General features: G+C 39.6%; 1 protein-coding gene across 4 annotated transcripts in view; it reads right to left on the bottom strand.

Moving 5' to 3' along the window:
* Ctps (CTP synthase) overlaps nucleotides 1–20,379 on the bottom strand; it is a 44,839-nt gene extending 24,460 nt beyond the window's left edge. The window contains exons 1-2 of one of the 4 annotated variants that reach the window (XM_076178573.1): nucleotides 9,396–9,480; nucleotides 6,609–6,701 (exon numbers count right to left, since the gene is read on the bottom strand). In XM_076178573.1, coding sequence (XP_076034688.1) covers nucleotides 6,609–6,619 — 11 coding nt within the window. In that variant the 5' untranslated portion in view covers nucleotides 6,620–6,701; nucleotides 9,396–9,480. Of the gene's footprint in view, nucleotides 1–6,608; nucleotides 6,705–9,395; nucleotides 9,506–20,306 lie in introns of those variants that run through there. The other 3 variants (XM_076178572.1, XM_076178575.1, XM_076178574.1) reach the window with 3 other exon arrangements.
* Nucleotides 20,380–25,470: the final 5,091 nt, after the last annotated feature.

Below are 25,470 nucleotides of genomic sequence, written 5' to 3'. Positions count from 1 at the left end.
GCCAACATATTTGTTGATAACTCAAAAATCACAAGAACAGTGAAAAATGAGGAGAGTAGACTACTGCAAAAACATTTAGACATTATTTTTGCATGGGGTCAAGAATGGTAAAGTTCAATTACAAAAAAATGAAAAGTATTGAAAACGGGCGATAGTGGCAAAAGACCATCCTTAAACTATTCCTTAGGATGTGAACCCATTACAAAAGCAAGAGTAGAAAGATTTGGGAGCATTCATTCATAAAAGACATTCAATCACCTGACAGCCATATCAGCAGGATTATGAGACACAGAATACTGCAGATAATCAAGGCTGCATTTCACTATATACATGAAGATGATGAAAATACTCACTGAAACCATGATCTATCCAACAATATAATACGTGTCAGTAGTATGGTCCCCACACAGAGTGAAGGAGCAAGACAAAGAACACACAGATCAGCAACCAAACCTGTCCCTAGCCAGACAGATCAACCATGAGGAAAGAATAATAGCATTGGCTCTGCAAACTTTGTAAGATAAAAGAGAATATGTGATATGATTAAATTATTCAGGTCACCAAAGGTTTGATTACACTGACAGAAGAGATCTTAAAAGGTCATGGGAGCAAATTATGAAAGACTACAGGACATGAAAAAAGTTTTCCAAATAGATGCATAAATACTTGGAACAGCTTAGGAAGTGATACAGTCCTTGTTCAAACAATACACAATTAAGTTGGAATCGTGCAAGAATTTGAGGCTTGGCTTGGTATGATCAAATTGTGAATTTCCTGTATACTATACAATTAGGTAAATCACCAAAAGCGAGCCACGGATACGAATTCAGTCACTAATGAAGATATGTTATGCCTATTTGATGCCTGGAGTGTATATTTCATCAGATATGTGTATCCAGTACTTACATCTCTGAGGATAATATTACACCAAAAATATGGAGGGAAAATAGGAACGATTGTAGAAATAGTGAGTAGTGGTGTAGGGATGCAATGAAAAAAATAGAAACCTCATTTCTATTAAAATTGGGCACAACGTCGAATATGTAATCTAATAAATTATTAAATTCCCAAGTTCAGATTTAGTTTATTGATCCCAAAACAGCTATACAATCATTAAATGGTACAAAAATAACTGGCATAGAACTTTGATTTAACAGTGGAAGTAGGGTGGCCATTTCCAAAAAGGACATCGCATATCGATGATTATAATATACATAATATTATATATATATATATATATATATATATATATATATATATATATATATATATATATATATGAAGAAGAAACTGAAAGGGAATAACATTGTTTATTCCTAATGAAACCGACAAAAAACAAATACCTGTATTTTTTTCAGTTACAACACAAAACCTAGTTGTATCCTCACCTTGATTGCCAAACTCTTTGGCCCAGTCAGAGTTAAACAAAGTCTTTCTTTTTGGCATTTTCACTCCTTAACCTCATTAATTAACTGCCAAACCACATTGCATCGTGGCCACCTCAGGACTGCAGCCCAATGTATGAGATGTGAATCATGCAATCACACGTTCTCAACATTGGTTCTGTGCAGTTCCTGTCTACTTCGGCTGCCGAGTTCCGAAGTTGACCTCGGCCTGGGTACTCCCACATAATTTAATTGTACGGCATTATTGTATACCTAGGGTTATTTATTTATATATTCTTTATTTATTTATTTGCTTATTCATTTATTTTTGTCACACCCCAAGAAACGAGGACAAATGCACGTCCGGAGTGAGGTTGCGCCGGATGGAGGTCAAAGTGCTCAAAAGGAGGACTGTCCGGCCTTAAGGAGGACGTCTGGCCACCATGAGTGGAAGTCACAAATCACCCTAAATATTTTTCGAAATTCATTATTTGAAATCTACCGGAGCGCATAATCTGATAATGCGTATTATTCTCAGAAGGCCGCTTACCTTTCTCGTGTCTACATGAAGTGGGCGCGAAATGCTTTGCCCTTTTACCGGTTTCAACTGAGTGGGAATTTGCAGTGATATTCAAGTCTCGTTTCCCCGGTAAGTGACGAAAACAGTGGAAATGAACATGATTGGCCGATTTTCGTAGTTGTCTGTGAGAGCTCCGCCCCCTCCACGCTCTCATTCGTCATTTCCACTCTATGGGGAATTCAGACGTTATTTACGTACTACCCAACTAATACGTTTCCCCCAACTACCTTGTCACCGTACCATACAGCATCCACTAGTTTCCTATTCATATTAGCTCCTCGTAGATGAAGGATCCCTGTATACCAAAAAGATGGGGGAGTCAAAAGCACGCGGCCTCATCATACACAAACAAAAACCCACTCACCCAAAAATGAAGTCATAAATACACTGCATACTAACCATTTCTATATTTCAAACATCTGCTTAATTTGAAATATCATGCATTTTCCTAAGGTGATTCCGCACCCATTTTTACCGAGACCACCCAAGTTTACAGATTCTATAGCTTTTACGAGTTTTAATTTGATTGGTTAATCACTCAGGATTGCAGTCATTTGGCCAATGATAGCACATGATACATTCCGCTCTCGATGTAGCCTACCGAAATTAGCGTCTCGACGTCAAACTGTCGGTTTGACGAGAGCCCGATCTTGCTGCAGTTTCCACGCCAAAGCTCAAATACAAATTCTTTCCCGGTGAGCCTCACCTCCCCTCACCGGGCTTGGTATATTGTGGATCCCCTCCCAGTTATTTGCATAATTGGAATATCCAGTAAACTATCTACATTCTTAAGGTGCTCTCTCCTTCTACCATTATCATACCTCATTTTGAATTAGCATATGGTTTATAAATCCAGAGATGGAACCCACACAATTGAACGACTGACGAAAAAAATGAGAGGCCCATAACATGCAACCTGACACGGCAGAGGCTGACGATATTACGCCGACGTTACATGTCACATTTCACGTATTGGTCTAGTTAGCCAAGGGGAAGTACGACTTTCCTTGATGGTGGCTGTGTGGATGTCCTGTTTCAAATTTATTTCATGGGGTATTTGGTTTGGTTAGGATTACTGATAAATTAAAACCCATACTCCCTTTGGTATTCTACGTTAAACAGCATGTGTACGCCAAGGTCAGGACGTTCTCGGATAACACGTGACAAGACATTAGACCAGTGGTTCTTAAAGTTCCTCAGCCCAGATACCCCCAGAGTTCAACTCCTAGTCAACCTGATGTCCCCTCTCCAATAGCAGCCTACTGCTCACATTTAACTTTTGATTTACTTCTCACCATACTCCAGGTAGGGCAGTTGCCCTTGTCAGTTGTGGTGCCTAGCAAAGTTTCTCCGTTTGGTTCGATCTCTCTACCTCTCTTTATCTTCTATTAAACAAGAAAACAGGACGGCTATGAACAAACAGCTGAATTCTAGGGACTTTTTTATTTTCATTTTCAGTAGATAAATGAATGAAATACAGTTGTTGCACGAAACTATTAATTTAACATTACCCATGATGCCTTTTTGTATTTCCCGTCACTGCGGAACCCACCAGGTAGTACTACTAGAATACCCACAACAACCATCTACTTTCTCATCTACCTAATCAAACAACAATTACTACACCAAATTGTGGATATTAAAAAAGCAAACACCCGATCATCCCTTTTTAAGACCACAACTTGTTGAGGTTGGGTAAGGGAATTGTGAAATATTCTGTGCCCACCGTCCCTTGTTGCAGTCTAGGTAAATATGACTACAACAACGAACTCTACTTGTAACTCGAGTTTTTTAATTTCGAGCTTCAATTCTAAATGGCTCTAGCGAGATGGGTTCCAAAGGAAATTAAAAAATATTTTGTCGCCAGCCAGGAAACGCGGATGGGTATGAGGAGGCAAGGCAAAGCATTAGTCGAAAATAGATAATTTGTATTTAGTGTTAGACGCTGACTGAAACGGGCTTTGAGAAATAAGCATGACGTCGATTTCCGCTGTCTCGCAGTAAGGAAAGGTGGCGAGAGTATAGTTCGGTTTCGGGGTGGAAAAATATAAATCAAGAATCTTAATATCCGTACCACCAATTCTCGTCGCTATTGCCAAAATAATATTCTTCTAAAAATAAATGTCGACAGTCAAAACATGTAGTACAATAGTACCATAAGAAAGCATTCCGGTACTACAGGTCAAGAAATGCAAGAACCGATTATCCGGTTATCCCCAGGTGATTTTATTCAGCCATGGCTACACTTCATTTAGCTGATTAGAGTTGGTTGTAACTTCCAATGAAGAGTTACGACTTCATAGCAACTATTCAGATTAATGTATAATCTCACGAACGTAAAAATATAAAGAATGTTTTCATCTTTCCTTTTACCGCATATAACGTTACACTCGATTTTTTATATTCATATATTAAATATCAACATTTTCACCAACCACTTTAGTCAAAAGAGAATGCTAAAACACGTGGAACCTTCCACAATCAGCAAGCGACGTATCGATCCGACTAACGGACGGTTGTCGTTTACAGGAAATAAATAGCAAACAAAACGCCCAGTAAAATATAGTGACAGTTATAGTAAATATTCATTTATCAGATTAGGTAACATTCTGAAATTCCTGAAAGAAGGGTTGAACAGGCTAACGGAAGGAACACGAGAGACCAGTTAATGTATGACGTCATCGATATTTGATCCACATCTATGTGAAAGTGCAGCCCCGAGGGGCTGACACTCCATCTCCGGACCGTACCCAAGATTTCTTGTCAATTCTATCCACCATTTCACACAGGCAGAGCTCACAACCGACTGCTCCCTATCTTTAAGAGGGTAACAGAACCAACCACACCTGAATACAACGTTTCTTCTCACGAGATATACGGGAAGATCTGGACTTTTGCCAGCCACTGCAGTGCTGCAATTTCCCAGGTCTTCTTTACATCTCTACCTCCTCTGTGACCCCATATCTTTTGCACAATTCTGTCCCCATGGATAGAGATGCTAATTCTCACCAACATTGATAGTCTTCAGAGGAAAAACAGACAGGAAGATACCTAACCTCCCCCCCTCACTCTTTCATTTAATTGCCTTTGATGATCCACATGGGATTATAGTAGCAGCATTCTTATCCCCCCACCACAGAAGCATAGGCTTAGGAGTGGTATTGGAGAGATTCAAGTAGTCAGCAAAAAGGAAAGAGAGCAAAAGTGAAGCAGCTTAGTAGTTCTTTATGAATGGAGTTCTGTCTCTTAGATTAATGTTGTGTGGCTATTGTTCATGTGGTACCTGAAGTTACTACATAAGCATATCACTATACAATCAATGCCCCAGTACATATATACACAAAATGTATATAAGTACAAATGTATACACACAAATATGCATGCATGTACATGCATGCAAATATGAAAGCATGTACTTGCATACAAATATCCAAGCAAGTGCTTGCATATATGTATACATAAAAATTAATCTATAACTCAAAGAAATCTAACAAACATAACTTTTTTTGTACCCTCCATGAAGATGAGCGCAGAGGCCAGCCTTATAAATGCGTTTTCTAATTGGCCAATATCATTGTACAAATCAAGAGCCCCATTTCACAGTTAAATAACCTTCACATTCTGTGATATCAAGAGCAAAGTATCTTTTCACCAACCTAAGAGCAAGCAAATAGTGTAAAGGATAAAAGAACATTCAGTCAGCCCTACCACACTTAAATCTGCCTGGAAACAAACTTGGGGAAGAACTGGACAGGTTGAGATGAAGGAGGCTGGTATGAGGTGGAGGAAGTACCAAGGAGGAGGTAAAGGAAGAATGACCACTCTCCCCTGAGATGCAGACAAGCCTGAGGCAATGAAAGGCCACCTGCCTCTATGACCAACTACCACCTAACCCTAACCTTCTTCCAACTTTGAGGGGACCCACCTATGCATCTATTACTTTACCCTCAAGCACCTTAAGGCTTGTGATTCCCTTACTAATCAGTACAGTGGTTTGTTTATATATTCAACGGTCTTAATGTTTAAATAAGTAAATTTATCATTTATTTTTTCAATGCACACTTAGTTTAATATTTAAAGGCCTGGTTATGACTGGCAACTATTTAGTGTTTGGTAGCACAATGGAGCTTAGCAACAGTCCATACATCACTTTACAAGCTGTGGGTGGAACATTTCTACTTTAACTGCCTCTAGCCAATACCTATTAACTGTTACAAGATGTCTACTACCTACTACATGTGTCCGGTGCCCCTCAGGTACTTGTAATATACTTTATCTACTGCTTGCTTGCTATTGAAAAAGTTGTTCCAGAACCAAGGTCAACAGGCCTTACTCAATACCAACAGACCCCAACACAACAATATTGTAACTTGATTTTTTTCCCATTAACTTCAGTCATTGCTGTATAAATAATCTACCTTGAAAAGTGACTGCATTAAAAAATTTAACATTACCATAACAGAGCATAAAAGTTGCACATACAACTTTATCCGAGCACCCACCAAGCAAAGTAACAATAGCCAATATACAAATCTGGGAAGCAAGAAAATTACAGACCATATCATAGCACGCCATACCTCATCATACTTGCAATGGCAACAAATCCACATTTAAAAGCATAGAAAATCACTAAACATCATTACCTTTGGATCATCTTTTATAATGTATATTAATTTCTGCACATGCAAATCACAAGAAAATAGATGAGAAACAGGTGCTGAAGACCTTAGCATCAACTGCTGAAACAGGAAATAAAATAAATCAAGAAAAACATTGTAAAAAATAATAATAATAATGAGGGAAAAAGCATCAGCCTATTGCTAACAGAAATACTTCATCATGACTAAATATTCCATTTCAACAGCCTTTAATTCAGCCAAATCTTCATGAAAACTTGAGACTACAATATATAAAATATCTATGCAAGGTTCTCATGATTCCTAAAAAATAAAAATATTAATCAATCTTCTGTGTTTAAAGTAAATCACTGCTGCAGCTATAACTACAGTATGACTCCCATCATATATTCATGTGGCAAATAATTGGGTCCAATATATGTAGTGTTTGTCTCTTGCAGGGATTTACTGAAAAGCTCACAAAGCAGAATCATAACATTTTAAAACAAAATTTAAGGTCAAAATTTAGAACTCAAGGTAAAGATCCTAATAACTCATAGACTGCCATCTTTTATTTTTCATGTGCAAAAGCTAATCTAGGTGGCTATCCTATCACTTATGATTTTTAACTTTTACTTAGGAACATGGTCAGAATTTTGCTATCTCAGGTGGAAGGTATACTACAAACAGTTCAAAATATGCAATAAATCTATATGCCAATTTTGGAATATTAAGAGCGCATTAGGAGTTTTCATAACTACAATGCATTGAACTTTAAGGGTGAATCTAAGTTGTCTTGCTGATATGCCTTTAACAAAACATTCAACCTCATTTGTTTCTTCTTCCAATTCTTTTCTTGGAAAATTTAAATCTAGATACTAATTTGTCAATTCCATTCTATATGCAGCTCTGGAGCAAACCCCGAAAACCACATCTAAAATATCATTGCAGTAATAGCTTTTGCTAATATAAAGTAACCTTGCATTTGACAAATACTATAGTATAGAACAGATCCACTCCATTTTCTTTGAACACCATGACAATCAAACAAACATACTTTACCATAAGCATAGGGCAGAACATTCTAGAACTATTCTACCTATCTGCATGAAGTACACAAATCAATATCATAATTTCTAACATTCCTCCATTTTATACCCCCCAAATGGTCTACCACTATTTTAATCTTTTTCCTACAACTTCATTGACATGACAATGAAGTATCCATATAGTTGTCGAGATCTACTTGGGAGATTCTCTGTGAGACTTTGGGTGGAGTGGGGCTCTGAGAATAATTACAAGTAAAGAAATATTGTCACAAAATTTAATGGCATAATTACAAGTAAAGAAATATTGTCACAAATTTTAAGCGAGATGTTAAATTATGAATAAAAGTCACACACACATATACATTTTGGATGGTATGTAGTTTCACTTGTTCTTTGTCTTTATATCTTAGATTTGCTCACATTATAGGAATTGTTAAAATAGTAAAAATAGCAGCAAACCATTTGGGCTGAAAACTAAAAATTACCATTTAAATTAGATTAGGTGTGATCTTACACCTAAGGGGGGGAGGGCTGCTCCTCAACTGAATAGAAAGAAGCGGCCTTGCTGCGGATGTTCTATATCTTGCTACATTGACCCATGGCAGTCGGCAAGATGGCAGAATGACAAGTCATCCAAGAGGAGCCAATAAATAAATAAATAAAAAGATGGAGGGAGGGGTGGTGAATGGGAGTGGAGTATGTGGGGATGAAAAGGGTAGGAATGGATTTATGACTTCGACTTTGGCTACCTCCCTTTTAAAGGGGGAAAAAGTCATGGGTATGTATGTGCAAATGCATTTTTCTAAAGTTGTTTGGATGAAATAAGTGCATGTGGCCAGGGGGGTCCTCTTTAATATGGTCATGGCAAAAAAAATATTTTGGCACATTTAGCATTAGAGGGGGGAAGGAAGAAATCGAGTTAGATGAGAAAAGCTCCTGGACATCAATGTTTATCTCACAAACTGCAAATATGGTATGAAATTTAATTATATAAATCTTATAATTCAGGAAAAATAAAGGACATTTACTGCAGACTAATTGTTCAGCTCAACTATGTGGACTTCAGTTAAAAAGAAAACAAAGTGAAAGTGGCATAAATTGAAATTTCTTGCATAACAGCATATGATAGTATATAATAAAGAGATTTATTGACCACAAAATATTTACAATCAGTAAATTCTAAGAACTTTTCTCAAGTCTCCTTACAGTTTTTGGTAATAACCAAGCAGGTTGCTCAATAATTAGAAAGAGATCACACTAGACTAGAATTCAACTTCGGTCAGGTGTAAACAACAATGACATACACTATACAGGTAGTGGGGTTCTTTTCCAGATTCCCACGACGACTCTTTTCATACCAAAGTACAACCTGAATGGAAATATAATTAATATCTAAAGCAAAAGCTAGCGTTGGTTCGTCAAGAACTCTACATTTTCTGTGTAATATAAATGGTTATCTTTGTTGTGCGAAGGCTCGACTGATACCGGTCTTAACCATGCTTATTTCCGTAATACAGTAATTCTTACTAAACATTAAAATACACCATAACTGCTTACATTATTCTGAAACGTGTATCTAAAAACCATTAACCAGCATATTCCAACTACAAGTAATTTTAAATGTTTTATAGAAAACGACACATCCTCTCATAACCATATGTAGAACCATACAGTGTGTCTGTATGTCAGTTTAAATATATATTAATACTGTGTGTTTAGTGGATACAGCACATGCAGTAAAATCAAAGTAATTACCCTTACATACCTCGCTTAGCCTTCGTTCTTTACAATTTTGGTAACACTTTTACAACCAACTCATTCCTGGCCCGCGCTTCTGCAAAACTGCAGACGAATTCTCTTCGCTCATGCGCTTACATACATCTAAAGTTAGTCAAGATTTCCGATTTCAATTGAGTTTCCCGTCTTTCAAAAAATAATTAATAATTGTTATATTTTTGCATTATATGATAGAATATAATATAATATATTATATTGTATTATATCATATTATGATATATTGTATTATATATTAATAATATATAATAGATACAAAACATAATAATATAATATTATTATGTTTTGTATCTATTCTACCATATGAAAATATCCTATTACAGGTATATCATATTACATAATTATATATATATGTATATATATATATATATATATATATATATATATATATATATATTAATATACTACATTTACAGCGATTTGTATTATAATTGTGTTATATTACATTGTATTTTATCAATTACGACCAATGACGATACTACAAAAAAATTAATTAAAAAAAAGGAATAATACTGCAAATATTCCTGTTTGAGAGAAACTGTGACTTTGAACTGAAACTTGGGAAAGAAAAATGTAAATTGTGGAATAAGACAGTGAATTGTGACCAATACAGAGAAAAACCGTTGAACATGTAAACAACATATAGGAAATTATCTGGACGTCGAAGAGCATTATCTCCCTGCCGCCCGTCCTCAAAACCCATCAACACCCTCTCCTCTATCTGGAGGTGCAACCCCGAGGGGTTGGCACTCGTTCTCTGGACCGAACTCAAATGTTTCTTCTTAATGAGATGTATAGGAAGGCCAAAGAACCGTTGGCGGCCACTGTGGGGCTACGGGTTTCAAATTGATATCATTCCATCATATCACATGATGTAACATTCTGCATTTTCTATATTTTACAATTTTACATATATGTCATATTACATTACTGTTATATTTATCATAATGTATTGCATAATATACTACATTACACCCTCACACACGCGCGCGCGCACACACACATACACACACACACACGGATTGGTAAGGCACTGGCCTCACAAGCCGGAGAACCGGGGTTCGATTCCCCGGCCGGGCGGAGATAAGTTGGGTTTGTCTCCTATCACGTGTAGCCCCTGTTCACCTAGCAGTGAGTAGGTACGGGATGTTAGTCAAGGAGTTGTGACCTTGCTGTCCCGGTGTGTGGTGTGTGAGTGGTCTCAGACCTACCCAGAGATCGGCAAATATTGAGCTCTGAGCTCACTGCCGTAGTGGTAGTGGTGTCTGGCTGTCTCGAACAGAGGCTGCAGCAGATTCAAGGTGAATACACACACACACACACACACACACACACACACACACAAGACCGCGCGCGCGCACACACACACACACGTGCACGCACGCGCACACACACACACACGTGCACGCACGCGCACACACACACACACACACACACACACACACACACACACACACATATATATATATATATATATATATATATATGTGTGTGTGTGTGTGTGTGTGTGTGTGTGTGTATGTATATATGAACGTGAAGGAAAAACTGGCAAAGAGGAATGAGAGGGAAGGAGAGTAGGGAATGAGGTAAAGAGACAAAAAGAGAAATGAAGAGAAAAAGAGAGGAAGGACAAGAAAATAATAAGAAAGAAGGGGAGGGGGAGAAGGGGGACTATGATTCTAGACAAAGGGAGAGACATGATGGGGGGGGGGGAGGGAGGTGGGGGAGAGGGAGGCGGGGGCTGTCTGGCCCGACCCAGCCGCCAGACACAGACAGACAGACAGGCATGACTGAAGCCGGTTTGAAGTCTACTGAACTCTAACTCCCCCACCCCCAACCGCCTGAAGTGAGCCCCTGTCCTTCTAAGGGGGGGGGGGCTGCTCCTCAGCTGAATAAAATCGTCTGGCGGCCCTCAAGAAAAACGTGCACGATTAAAACCCAAAATGCAGTTCCGCATTGTATAGATTACCTGTGCTAAATATCAGCTGGTTGTGATAGATTTCGTGACCATGTAGTAAGCGATGAAACTATTGGTTGTTTTAATACGAGATCAAATAACCTTATGGATAGGCAGTAATGGACATGGAACTACATAGTGCGGGCCTTATGGACTCTTGCAGTCCTCTCCATTCTTCAGTTAACAACTCGTTCAGTCTGGTGATGTTTTGGGTGGACCCAGTCCGGAACGACGGTTACATCGGCCGAGACCCCGACCCCGTCCAATTCGGGGGCCGGCAATTACTTAACTGTTTAATAAAATCGCCTGACGGCTGCCCCAAGAAAACCCGCGGCTTGTTTGGTCGTCGACTGTGGGCACACTTCACATATTTGATTATGGTCAAAATGCTGAACGATTTTATACAGCTGATGGGATGTTCTACAGTTTCCTGGTGTTTTATGCCTTATCCAGTTAGAATATTATATATGTATGTATGCATGTATATGTATGTATGCATACATATACTGTATGTATATATGCATGTATGTATATATGCATGTATGTATGTACGCATGTATGTATGCGTGATGTATGTATATATGTTTGTATGCATGCATGGAAATTTTATTTCTTCCCATTCTTCATACTCGTTGTTTTTCTAAACTTGTATCATGTCCCCATGATGCTCCTCCAGTTAATAATAATAATATTGATAATAATAATAATAATAATAATAATAATAATAATAATAATAATAATAATAATAATAATAATAATAATAATAATAATGATAATAATGATAATGATTGTGTCCTGGCTATATAAATAAAGAATATGATAGGCGTATTGCCTATTATTCTCATTTTGGTAGATCCTGATTTCCAAGTCTCTTTCCTGGTTCCACGGTATAGGATTGATCAATTTTGCCAACCGTGTAGTTAATGAATGGAATAAACTTCCTACAGAAGCAGTGCAATGTAGTACATCTCGAAGATTTAAGATTTATTTAGATAAACACCTAAGTAATTTGCTGTAAAGTTTGCCAATTGTTTAGTTCGCTTCCTTTAACTGTCTATTCTTAGCATCCTTTTACTAGGTTTTTGCATATAAAGACTTAATTGCTAGAAGATTAATTCCTTGCTGGGGAAAGAGGCAAAGTTCCCTCTATTTTGTATGTCTGTGCCTTGACTGTCTTCTCTGTCTTGTCTGTCAGAGACGTACCGTAGCCGCACGGAGGTCCTTCCCGTCCTGCGGCGGCGGCTGTGGCACAGGCTCACATGTTGAACACACGTGGGGGTCAGAGGACAGCCCCGCCCCGCCTCTCTCGCCCCGCAAGTGGGGCGGGGAGCCGGGTGAGGGTGGGGGGGGGCGCTCGTCTTACTTGGACACGATAAGATAATTAAGAGGAGGACTTGGGTGGGATGCACGTCCTTGGGCAAGTGTAAATGACGTGCACGTGTAGGTGATGGTCACGTGGTGTATCCATGTGTCTTACAATCCCATCATGAGGTTCGTGATGGTCCGTTCCACGCTCGGACAGGATGTGACGAAAGAAGCCTCGCGTAAATGTAGTAATACACAGTGTAAGCGGTGGACGTTGCTGATTATATAATGTAATCGCTGAAACTCCTCACTAAGACTGAGGCGTGTGTCCACTAATCTAAGACCTCAAGGTCCTTTTAGTATAAATGTAGAATATATGAACTTTGTACATTTGTACATTATGTACACATTGCACATTAAACCCCATGGACCTTTCTACACGGATACAGTTGCATGTATGAGTACATGTGAGTGTAATGCACTGTGTGTATATATAAGGTGTACATGTACGTGCAAGTGAGGTCACGTGTACATACAATGGCGTGCACGTGCAGGGGGATATGTACGTGAAAGTGAGGTGCACATTCACGTGCGCAAGTGAGGTCACGTGTACATGTAATGGAGTGTACGTGTACGTGCGAGATAGAGATGCAACTGAGGTGCACATATACATACAAGCGATGTGCACATACACGTGCAAGCGATGTGCACATGCAAGCAATGTGCACATGCAAGCGATGTGCACATGCAAGCAATGTGCACATGCACGTGCACGTACAAGCGAGGTGCACATGTACGCACAAGTGAGGTGCACATGTACATGCAAGTGACGTTCACATGGGCAGCGTGTGCCGTGTTCGCGAGAATGAATAACATCCGTTGTTATTATTAATTTATTATCATTATTATTATCTGTTCCGGATGTAGTTCGAACCCCAGTCACGCTTGGATGTCATGCATGCACCAGATCCTTCTAAGCCGGCACCAGATAATATTATTCGTAAAGAAGAACAGCTCCAGGCTGCAATTGTTCCTGGTATTACGTTCATGTAACCCTAAGATTCGATTTACTAAACCCCTGCATCAAACAGGAAGTAACAGCCAACGACTGGACTTGTGTGTGCGTGCATGTGTGCAAAAAATGAAACCAAATATAATCCTTTATCCAGAACCTATGCCAGGAGGCGCTGAGTAGCTGCGGCCGAAGCCGTCACCTTTGCCCTATTATGCGCTTTGGGGACTGTTGTGGCAGGTAACAGGCACTGCTAGGGATCGGGGAGTGGTGCGGGATTCGAACCTGTGACTATACTCGTTGCATTGAGAAATGGCCGTTAGGGCGGAGCACTGGGAGTCCCCGTGTTGCCACATATAATTATTTTATAATTTAATTTAATTTTATAATTTTATTTTATATTTTTATAATGTTGCCACATATAATTATATAAAAAAAATTGTCACACACCACCACTGAGGTAAAAATCAAAGCAATGTTTTCTATACAAAGGTTTCGTTTCCTCGAGTCATAGACATGGCATATGAGCAAGAGAGAGCGACGATGCCGCTACATCTATTCTCTGGCCCCGCTCCCCTCACACTGCATTCAGTGTGAGCCGTGCGGGCCGTGTTATCTGTGGAGATGTGACAACACCGGGAAATCTCCTAACCCCTCCTTAGCTGTCACTTCTCGTTGCGTTAATAGACTAATGCGTTATCAGAATAAGCTCATTAGGACGCTTTGATATATAATTTGCTTGCATTTCTGATATACACCATGTGTATCTCCACGCAATACACACACACACATATATATATATATATATATATATATATATATTGGTGAAGCGTGGCAGGAGATTCTCTCTAAGCCATATTCTGTTAAAAACGATAGCAAAAGAGTTATTGAATAACTTTTTCCGTGAGCTCTTAAGCTTGCGAAAAGTGTATTTCTGGTAGGGGGAGAGGGAGTAAATCAAATTTCCAAAACTCATAGGAAGCACAAAAGTTATAATGAACACAAAATACAGCACACCGTAAACAAAATACAAGAAATGAGTACAAAAAATACAGGAAAAACAAAATACAAGCAGAACAAATTAAATATCAAGTAGTGTCGCAGATCCTTCTGCATCCTCAGTTGAAGTGAAGAAATAAAAGAAAAGAGAGCATATTTTAAATAAATGAAAAGCACGGGGAGAAGTCACCGTGTTGTAACTAGGGGAGGTAACACGTATTACACAGAACACTGGGAGAGATCACGGAGTGGCGGAAACGGTACTTGGAGAGATCACTCCCGGGTTCGGCGCCAACCTGTTTCTCAGTCTTTGAGAACGACTTATGGTAGGACGTTCTTCCCTTTGGCGGGAAATGGGAAGCCTCTGTGGAGGAGACTCCGATTTCTTGAGGTTGTCCATCTGGCTTCTCCGAAATCATTTACTTGCCTATTAATGTCAGGTTGCAGCTCCTTTATCCAGATGGCTTCCAAGATAGCCAAGCGCTGTGGGTCCTCTTCTTTTGCCACAACATCGGTGTTGTTGACCATAGTCTCCCTATCGAGGTGGCGTCGATGCTGGGTCCAGTGGTGTTGCTTAGGTCCTCCGTGTTGCAAGTGCATGGCGATTCTTCTGGATAATGTGGTGGTCGTCCTTCCCACGTAGACTAAAAGGGGCGTGCAGTCCTCCTCTGGGCATGTGTATTTATATACTACGTGGGATTGACGAACCTCCTGAGGTTCTGGAGCGGGGTTGTTCCTTAAAAGTAGAGAGGAGGTCTTTCTACTTTTGTAGAAGATTGTGAGGGACAATTTTTCACTTTCGTTTTTGGGGGCCACATTTCTATAGATTATGTTTTTTTATAATCTTCTCATCGTTTGAACAGACCGGTACGGCACCTATTCGGTTGCAGAGTGAAGAATGGATCAAAAGAAAACGAGCGACTTCTGGACTGCACGTACAGACGCTAAAGGATTACAAAAGATTACAAAGGCGGAGCATGCCGACCTGAGACCTTTTGGTCCACATCTAGGTCGGATGCGAAAAAATCATAATAATGATAAATGAATAAATAAAAACTATAATAATGTAAATAACAAATAAAATACATAAATAAATGCATAGGTATAGTTAAATAATAAACAAACAGGTAAATAGTAAATAATAATGAATTGACATATAACTAATAATAAAAGAGAATCAAACAGACAAATGATAACAAAACAAAAACAAATGATATAAAATAAATTATAATCATTACAGCATCTTGCTTAGGTGTTTATCTAAATGATTCTTAAAGCTTCGAACTAAACTACATTGCACTGCCTCTGCAGGAAGTTTATTCCATTCATTAACTACACGGTTGGCAAAGTTATTTCTACCCACTTCCAAAATGAATCTATTTCTGGACAGTTTGAGACCATTGTTTCTTGTCTGATTCTCATTCAATGTGAAAATTTGGTAATTTTTGATGTTGTCAATTCCCTTTAGAATTTTAAAGACCTATATCAAGTCACCTCTGAGTCTACGCTTTTTTAGGGAAAATAGATTCATATGTTTTAGTCGATTTTCGTATGATTTACTTTTGTTATTTGGAATCAGTTTTCTGGCTCGCCGTTGTACCTTTTCCAGTCTGTTAATACCTTTAATGAGATTCGGTGACCATACGGAAACAGCATATTCCAAATGTGGAAGAACTAACGATTTATATAGCTTGTTAATGAGTGATGGACTTTTGAAGTCAAAAGATCGCGCAATCAGTCCTAGAATCTTGTTTGCTTTCTCAGAGGCTGAAATACACTGCTTGGATGATTTGAGATCGTTACTGATAATTACGCCGAGATCTTTTTTACTATTCACTTTTGTTAATGAATTTCCAAATAAGTTGTAATCGTACTTACTGTTATTTTTACCTATGTGCATTATCTTGCATTTACTTGTGTTAAATTTCATTAGCCATTTTTCAGACCATTGCTGTAATTTATCTAAATCTTCTTGAATATCTAATTGGTCTAAGTGATGATTTGCCATTCCGCACAAGAACGTTTCCGTCTGAAACCATGCTGGCTATCATTTATCAAACTGTTACTTTCTAAATGATTTTCGATAGCATATCTGATGATAGTTTCCATTATTTTTCCTATGACTGAATTCAAACTTATAGGCCTATAGTTATTTGGTTTCTTTTTGTCACCTTTTTTGAATATGGGAGTAACGTTAGTTAGCTTCCATTCTCTTGGGACATCTCCGGATATGATGGATTTTTTTTTTTTAATAATTTCTAATGGAACAACAATCTCATTTTTCATTTCCTTTAAGATTCTTGGATGCCAACCGTCAGGCCCTGGTGTTTTATTAACTTTGAGTTTCTCTATACACCTTTTAATTTTTCTTTTGTTATATTTACCGTAGTGAGTAAGTTTACCCTAGACTTTTCACAGGTTTCAATTTGGAGTTCACTTTGAGGTGTTTCGTTTACGAATACCGAGCTAAAATAATTGTTTAAAATATTACACATTCCTTCATTTGAATATTCAAGTTGACCGTCAGCAGATAATAGTGGACCAATGTGATTCCTAACAACCTTTTTATCTCTAATGTAACTATAGAATTCTTTGGGATTTTCTTTGGGTTTATCAGCGATATTCATTTCGTATTGTCGTTTTCTTTTTTTATTGTCTTTTTTAAATCTCTCTGTATTGATGCATAACTTTGATGGTCATTAGATGCACCCGAGCACTTATATTTCTTATAAGCCTGTCTCTTTTTAGCAATACTTTTTTCAGTTTCTTTGTCGAACCCCTTTGGGCGAGCCTGATTTGGGGGACGTCTGTCCTTAAAAGGAATGTAAGTATGAATCATCTTAGTGAGCGTATTTTGATATATTTCCCACATCTGATCTACAGGTCTTTCGCTTAATTTTCCCTCCCAATCTGTAAGCTGAAGCTCCTGACGTAGTCCCATGAACTGAGCTTTAGATAAGCTGTGAATGAAACGTGTTGCACGGCTTTCTAAGGAAAGATAGATTGGATGCTGCACCAGAAGAAAATCAAGCAACCCGAGTTGTGGGACTTTGAAAATAGCTCAAGCAACGCTCCTGGATTGACGCATCATGTGAGCTTGCGCAAGCCTCTACGGCAGTGGTTCTCAACCTTTTTCAGTGCCCGTACCCTTGATATCTCAGAAAAATTTCCTCGTACCCCCATCTAATACAAATACAATGCAAACACACGAAAATGATTAGTGATACAAACCTTGCTTTGCTTTCTCATTGTAAATATACAGTACCGTTGCACTGGGTATCATGTCTCGTACCCCCAGGTTCAAGGTTTCATACCCCTTGGGGGTACCTGAGGTACCAAAGGTTAAGAACCACTGATCTATGGGTATCATAAGTTGGCCGAATTTATCAATAAACGAATATGACGTTCCAAGGTGAGATTTGTGTCAGAATAATTAATTCGTTACTTTTTGTAAGGGCAGACCCTAAAATGATAATAGTAATAATAAAATAATAATAGATAAAATAAACAACAATGACAATACTACTACTAATAATGATTATGACAACGTTAATAATGATAATGATAATGATAATAATTAGTAATAATAATAATAATGATAATGATGATAATAGTGATAATGATGATAATGATAATGATAATAATAATAATAATAATGATAATAATAATAATAATAATAATAATAATAATAATAATAATAATAATAATAATAATAATAATAATAATAATAATAATAATAATAATAATAATAATAATAATAATAATAATAATAATAATAATAATAATAATAATAATAATGATGAATTATAATAATAATAGTAACAATGATACTTATAAAGTAATAAAAAAGAATAAAGGAATTCGAAACTTTGAGGCAGGCACTTCGATAAGTTCCAACTCTCACTATCACCATTTACGGACACGCGGACCACTTACGCAACGGGGAAGAATTTCTTACTGCAATCAAAACGACACCACCAGTCCGTGTCAACACTCTCGTCATCTGTAACATTTTTTTCATGTAAATTTAGAACAACAACGATTCTTATACGCTTCCCTGCAGCGGCGGATCTCGGGTGGGGGGGGGTAAGGCTGAAGCCCCCCCGCCCCCCCCCCCCCCCCCCCCCCCCCACACACACAATTTGTTCTTTCATTGCCTCATTGCGGAGTTCGAGAAACCTGCCTCGTGTGCACCGGATCATGACAGAAAGCAGTAATACAGTAACAGAAAATTTCCCAGCATTTAATAAAACACTTCACTGAGAATAATTGGAAGTATTTTCAACACGTTATTGAGGGTAAATTTTTTAAGATATAGGATTAAGTATTACTTTTGCCCAATATTTTGAAAGAAACTAAAATGAGAACATATACTTCAATTTTTATTCAGAGTCATTGCATTCGTGTTACAGAGTAGGCTATATCTCTTTAAAAGTGTCATCTATATTTACAAAATTCAGGTTAGCCACACCTAAGCTTCATCTACATCTACAAAATTCAGGATAGCCTCACACCCCCATATTTTGATCCTGGATCCGCCACTGCATCCCTGAAGAAGGTCCGTGCGGTCCAACTACTAGTCACTGAAACAATCCTCGACACTCGTATATAGTGAGTGCGTCAGAGCAATAACTGCGTCAAAAAATCGACGTACGTTTTTTCAATTTGCACCCAAGACCCTCGTAGTTGAGGCGTTCAAAAGCTGCAGACTACGATCAAACCCTTACCGACTATATTAAGATGTAGTCAAGAGAGTGTCAGTGGTGACAAGACCTTGGAGATAAACAATTCGAATGACTGACGGCAGTTGCGCGAGCGTTCCGCGACTCGAGCGTGGCGAGCGAGGCGACACCTCGTGATCGGAAACCATCGAAGTTATCGGAGTGATAGATATCGGGTCGGTAGTTAACCAAATCGGGAGATGGAGAGCCCTTGAGAAGGGTTGTGATGTTGGCAAATATCCAACACACAGGTGGAAGAAACAGATTGTACAAGACGCCTGAAGACAGTGGTCAACTTTGAGCCCATGAGAAAAAATGGAAACATTCCAAAAGGGTCACTCCTCCATGCGCGCGCATATGTGTGTGTATGTGTATATATACGTGTGTGTGTGTGTTATATTCACCATGGACTTTGATCACGTGCTGGGCTTGCGATCGACAGCTATTATCCTCCTGGGTGAGAGCTCAGAGCTCATCTATAGCCCAATCTATGGGTAATGCTGTGACCTTACACCCATGCACCCCTAGTTCCTTGCCCACTAGAGTTGGAGTGCCGGTTCGCAGTGGAACGATGTTAAATTCCCTCAGCCCTGGGGCTGGGGAAGACTCGAACTCGGATCGCTGAATTAGCGGTCGAGAACAATACCACTGTATAGTCGAGCCGCGCGGGCATGTGTGTGTGTGTGTGTATGTGTGTGTGTATGTGTGTGTGTGTGTGTGTGTGTGTGTGTGTGTGTGTGTGTGTGTGTGTGTGTGTGTGTGTGTGTGTGTGTGTGTGTGTGTGCGCGCGCGCGCGCGCGGGAGCGCATGCATGTAAATAAATATAAACATAACTATAATTACAAGTATACACGATGAAGTGTGTATACAGGCGTGCACGCACGTTACCTTAGTTTCAGAGCGTTGTGATGAAGTTGATCTCTTGGCCTCCACTAGAAGACTCAATGCCGGCCGATACATTCATCCACAACAGCGGATCAGGAAGGAGGTGGAGGTGGAACTGGAGGTGGAGAGTGGAAAAAAGTAGATTACTTTGAACGAAGGGCACAGTCACCCAAAAATTATGGTCACACTGTTTCAAAGTGTTTCGTTCGAGGCATACGAGAAATAGGTACTCGCGAGTGAACATTTTTGGAAAGTCGTGACGACACTTCATGTTGTGACATTTGTATTGTTCACAAGTTGCAAAGCTGGGTGGTTCGAACAGACTTCGAGGAATAAATCGCAAAACAAGCGGAGTTCCCCAGGAAAAGCATTGGAGCGCCTCCTCCTCCTCCTCCTCCTCCTCCTCCTCTTCCTCCTTCCCTTCGATGTCCTCGTCCTCCTCCTCCTCCTCCTCTTCCTCCTTCCCTTCGATGTCCTCCTCCTCCTCCTCCTCCTCCTCCTCTTTCTCTTCCTTCTCCTCCTCGATGTCCTCGTCCTCCTCCTCTTAATTCTCCCCATCGTCCTTGTCGTCTTTCTCCTCCTCCTCGTCCGCCTCCTCCTCCTCCACCTCTCCTCCTCCATCTCTTCCTCCACCTCCTCTATATTCTTTTTTTTTTCTTGGTCTTCTTCTTTTCTTCTTCTTCTACCTTTTCTTCATTTTCTTCTTTTTTTTCTTTTCTTTTTCTTTTTGTTGATGTTATTGTTGTTGCTGTTTTCTTCTTCTTCTTCCTCTTCTTCTTCTTCTTCTTCTTCTTCTTCTTCTTCTTCTTCTCCCTTTTCTCCCTCTTATTTTTGTTGACGTTGTTGTTATTGTTGTTTCTTCTTTTCCTTCTTTCTCTTCACCTTCTTTCTCTTCATTTCTTTTCTCTTATTTTTCTCTCGTCTACTTTCTCTTTTTCTTCATCTCTATCTTATTCTTTCTCTTCTTCTTCCTGTTCTTCTTTATTTCCTTCTTTCTCTTCTTCCTTCTCTTTTTTCTTCTTCATTTTTTTCATTTCATTTTTCTCATTTTATTTTGCTCTTCCCTATCCTTCTCTTCCTTTCCTCTTATGATTTTTATTAATTTTTGTTTTCATTTTATTTTTCGTGTTCTTGTTGTTCTTTTTCTCAATCGTCCTCTTCCTCCTCTTCTTTTTTTTCTTCATCTTCTTTTATATTTTCTTTGTTTCTCTCGTTATTCTCCTCCTTAATTTTTCTTCATCATCTTTAACTCTGTTCCTTGTGGTCTTGTTCTTGTGATTCCCCATGTTCCTCTTCTTCTTTTTCTTCTAAATTTTCTTTCTCTCTCTCCCTCTTCCTCTTCTTCTCCATCTTCAATTCAGTTTTTCGTGTTTTTGTTATTTCTCTTCCCCCATCTTCTTTTTTTTCGTTCGTGTCCTGTTTGTCCTTAAGTCAATTTTTTCTTCCTTTCTTCTTCCTTTTTTCATCTCCAGCGAATATTTCGAAATCGCGGCCAAACCCGACCAGGATACTGATTAATGCAACTAAGCTCCCCGCTCTCCCCGCTCTCCCCGCTCTCCCCGCTCTCCCCCTCCCCACCATCCCAGTCGCGTCAGTATCCACTGGAACGAGTCACGTGAACAAGTGGCACATTGGTGACCCTGTTCAGTTATCAAACAGTTAATCTCAATTTTTTATGAACAGAAGGCCATTTAATCCTAGTATTAATATTATATATGAATGAATAATATATATATATATATATATATATATGTATATATATATATGTATATATACATATATATATATACATATATATATATGTATATATGTATATATACATATATATATATATATATATATATATATATATATTCATATGTTGATACTAAGATGCTCGCTGGCCAAACGGTTTAGAGCGTCACTAATTGCGGCGGAGGTCGAGACGACGACAGTTCGAACCCTGCCACTAGCGATTTGTATTAAGTTCATGAAATTCCACGCTACAAAATCCTCTGTAAGGGGGACCGTCCTAGCCTCCTGATAGGGTGAGTTTGCTAATGACTGACATTATTGTCAAGAGGCCTCGCACGACAGAAGGTCTATGAGTACAGCGACAGATTTGATCCCCAAAATTTATAACTCGACCGATCTTCAGCACACATGCATTTCTCGTTTCTGTGAAACTTGGACAATTAGTAAACAAATGCAGGACAGGATGAAAACAGTAGAAATGTGGATTTGGAGAAAGATGCTGAAAATTTCATGGACAGAATTTAAAACAAACGAAGAAATACTGCAGCAAATAGGAACACGAGGGAAATGATAGCAACTATCAGGAAAAGGCAGTTACACTTTTTAAGATACGTCGTGAGAAAACAACAATTAAAACATACGTGCCTAACGGGAAAAATAGAAGGAAAGAGGGCAAGAAGAAGACGACGCATAAAACATGTAGACGAGTTAAGGACATAAGTACATACATATACCAAGGCTTTTTCCCCCTTCCAAGGGAGGTAGCCAAAAAGGGAAAGGCATAAAAAACACTCCCACCCATTTCATCCCTAAATACACTCCACACCCCTCCCACCCTTCCTCTCATCTGAGCACCTCCTGGATGACGGGTCATCCCTGCACCCTGCCCACCGCCCTGGGTCAGAAGCAGTGTCGCAAGACACAGTACATCCACAGCGAGGCCGCTTCATTTAATCGGCGACCCCCCTCTCCGTCCCCCTTTGCATATAAGGCGAGGACGAGGAGAAATCCCTTCGGGCTGCGTCAAAATTTACTCACACATACTACCCCACCCCCCACTTCCCCCCCCCATTCCTCCTCATGCAGTCACAACATCATCCATATACAACCATTCTCCACTCACCTCTGTCTTCCGTCCTCTCCCTTCCTTCCTCAACAGACATTCCCCTCTTCCCCAAAGCCCCCTTCACCCCATCCATCCACCTCATCCTAGGACGTCCCCTCATGTTCACTCCCTCCACATCTGCCTTCCATACCTCTTTTACTAGTCTTTCTTCACTCATTCTTTCCATGTGTCCAAACCATCCTAATATTCTTTCATCAACCCTATCTCCCAAATCCTTTTTCACCCCTGTTCTCCTCCTCACCTCCTCATTTCTCACTCTATCTAGCCTAGTAACCCCCACCATACTTCTCAGACACCTCAACTCAAACACATTCAAACTCCTTCTCTCTTCTTCTCTTATGTTCCACGTTTCTGCCCCATACAGTGCTGTTGGCACAATCACTCCTTCATACAGTCTCCTCTTCGCATCCATTCCCAAATGTCTATTCCTCATTACACTCTTTAAACCACCAAGGCATTTACTCGCTTCTCTCAATCTACATTCTACCTCCACCTTCACTCCACCTTTTCCTGCTACACTTGCACCCAAGTATCTAAAACTATCCACTTCCTCCAGTCGCTCTCCCTTAATGTTCACTTCCAGTCTACTGCCACTTTCACCCCTTGTACATCTCATCACCTTACTTTTACCCACATTTATCTTTAGCTTTCTTCTATCACATACTCTCCCAAACTCTGCCACCAGCTTCCTCAATCCCTCCTCTGACCCTGCCACAAGCGCAGTGTCGTCCGCAAACAACAGCTGGCTCACCTCCCACTTTTCTCCATTTTCTTTAACCATCTCCAATCCCTGACTCACTACCCTAGCATTCACCTCTCGCACCACCCCATCCATGTATAAGTTGAACAGCCAGGGCGACATAACGCATCCTTGACGAAGTCCCACCTTTACTTCAAACCACTCACTCTCTCCATTTCTAATCCTAACACATGCTCTACTACTCACATAAAAACTCTTGACAGCTCCCAAAAGCTTTCCTCCTATCCCATAAATCTGCATAACCTCCCACAGTGCCTTTCTGTCTACCCTATCATAAGCCTTTTCCAGATCCATGAAAGCCCAAAAAACATCCTTCCCCTTTCCTATAGCTTTCTCACATATCTGTCTTACCACAAAGATCTGATCTACACAACCTCTACCCGTCCTAAATCCACACTGTTCCTCACCAATTACTCCCTCTGTTCCTCTCCTAATCCTCTCAATTAAGATCCTCCCATAAGCCTTCCCTACTACACTCAACAGGCTAATCCCTCTGAAATTACTACATTCACACTTGTCCCCTTTTCCCTTGTAAAGAGGAACTATACAGGCACTACTCCAGTCCTCCGGTACTCTACCCTCTCTCCAGCAAACATTAAATAACCTCACCAACCAGTCCACCATCACTGCACCTCCCTTTTTCAGACATTCTGCATGACATCCATCCAGACCAGGTACCTTACCTGCTTTCATCATCTTTACAGCTGCCTTCACCTCATCCTTCCTTATTTCTCCTCCATTCTCCTCACTCATCACTCTCATTTTCTTCGCATTTCCCACTGCAGCTATCTTTCCTTCCCTATCCTCCTTCACATTCAGCAACTCCCTAAAGTATTCTGCCCATCTTCCCCTCACTGCCATCTCTTCCATTATCAACTCTCCATCTGTACCTTTTACCTTTTCTTCCCTACTTGATTCGCCTCCTCTTCCTCTCTTAATTTCTTTCCAAAACATCTTTTTATTACTTTCAAAATTTTCTGTCATACTCCTACCCCATTTCACATCTGCTCTCCTCTTTGCCTCCTTTACCTTTTGCTTTACTTCTCTTTTCTTTTCTTTGTACGTCTCATATGACTCCCCTGTCCTCTTTTGTAACCAATCTGTGAATGCTCGCTTCTTCTCTTCTACAGCCTTCTTTGTTTCCTCATCCCACCATTCACTACCCTTTCTTCTATTTCCTCCTGTCCTTCTTGTTCCACACACCATCCTTGCACACTTTAAGACTCCTTCCTTGAACCATCCCCATTCCTCCTCCACACCCATCTCTGCTCTATCCTTTACTCCCTCCCACTCCTCCTTCAGCTTCTTTTCGTACTCCTTCTCCTTTTCCTTTTCATTCAAGGAGTTCACTCTAAGAACCTCCCTACCTTTTGTCCCTTTCCTCCTTCTCCATCTATCCTCCACTCTCAGCTTACCTTCCACCAAAAAATGATCTGATATTCCCCCACCCTCTCCCCTTAGCACATGTACATCCTTAACTCTTCCTATCATAATCCTATTTACCACTGCATAATCCATTAGCGCTCTATCTACCACCCTTCCCTCCA

This window comes from Oratosquilla oratoria, chromosome 41 (assembly GCF_046742065.1).
Source record: "Oratosquilla oratoria isolate Oo_2021 chromosome 41, ASM4674206v1, whole genome shotgun sequence".
Classification (NCBI taxonomy): domain Eukaryota; kingdom Metazoa; phylum Arthropoda; class Malacostraca; order Stomatopoda; family Squillidae; genus Oratosquilla; species Oratosquilla oratoria.
This window is presented reverse-complemented; position numbering and strand designations above follow the sequence as displayed.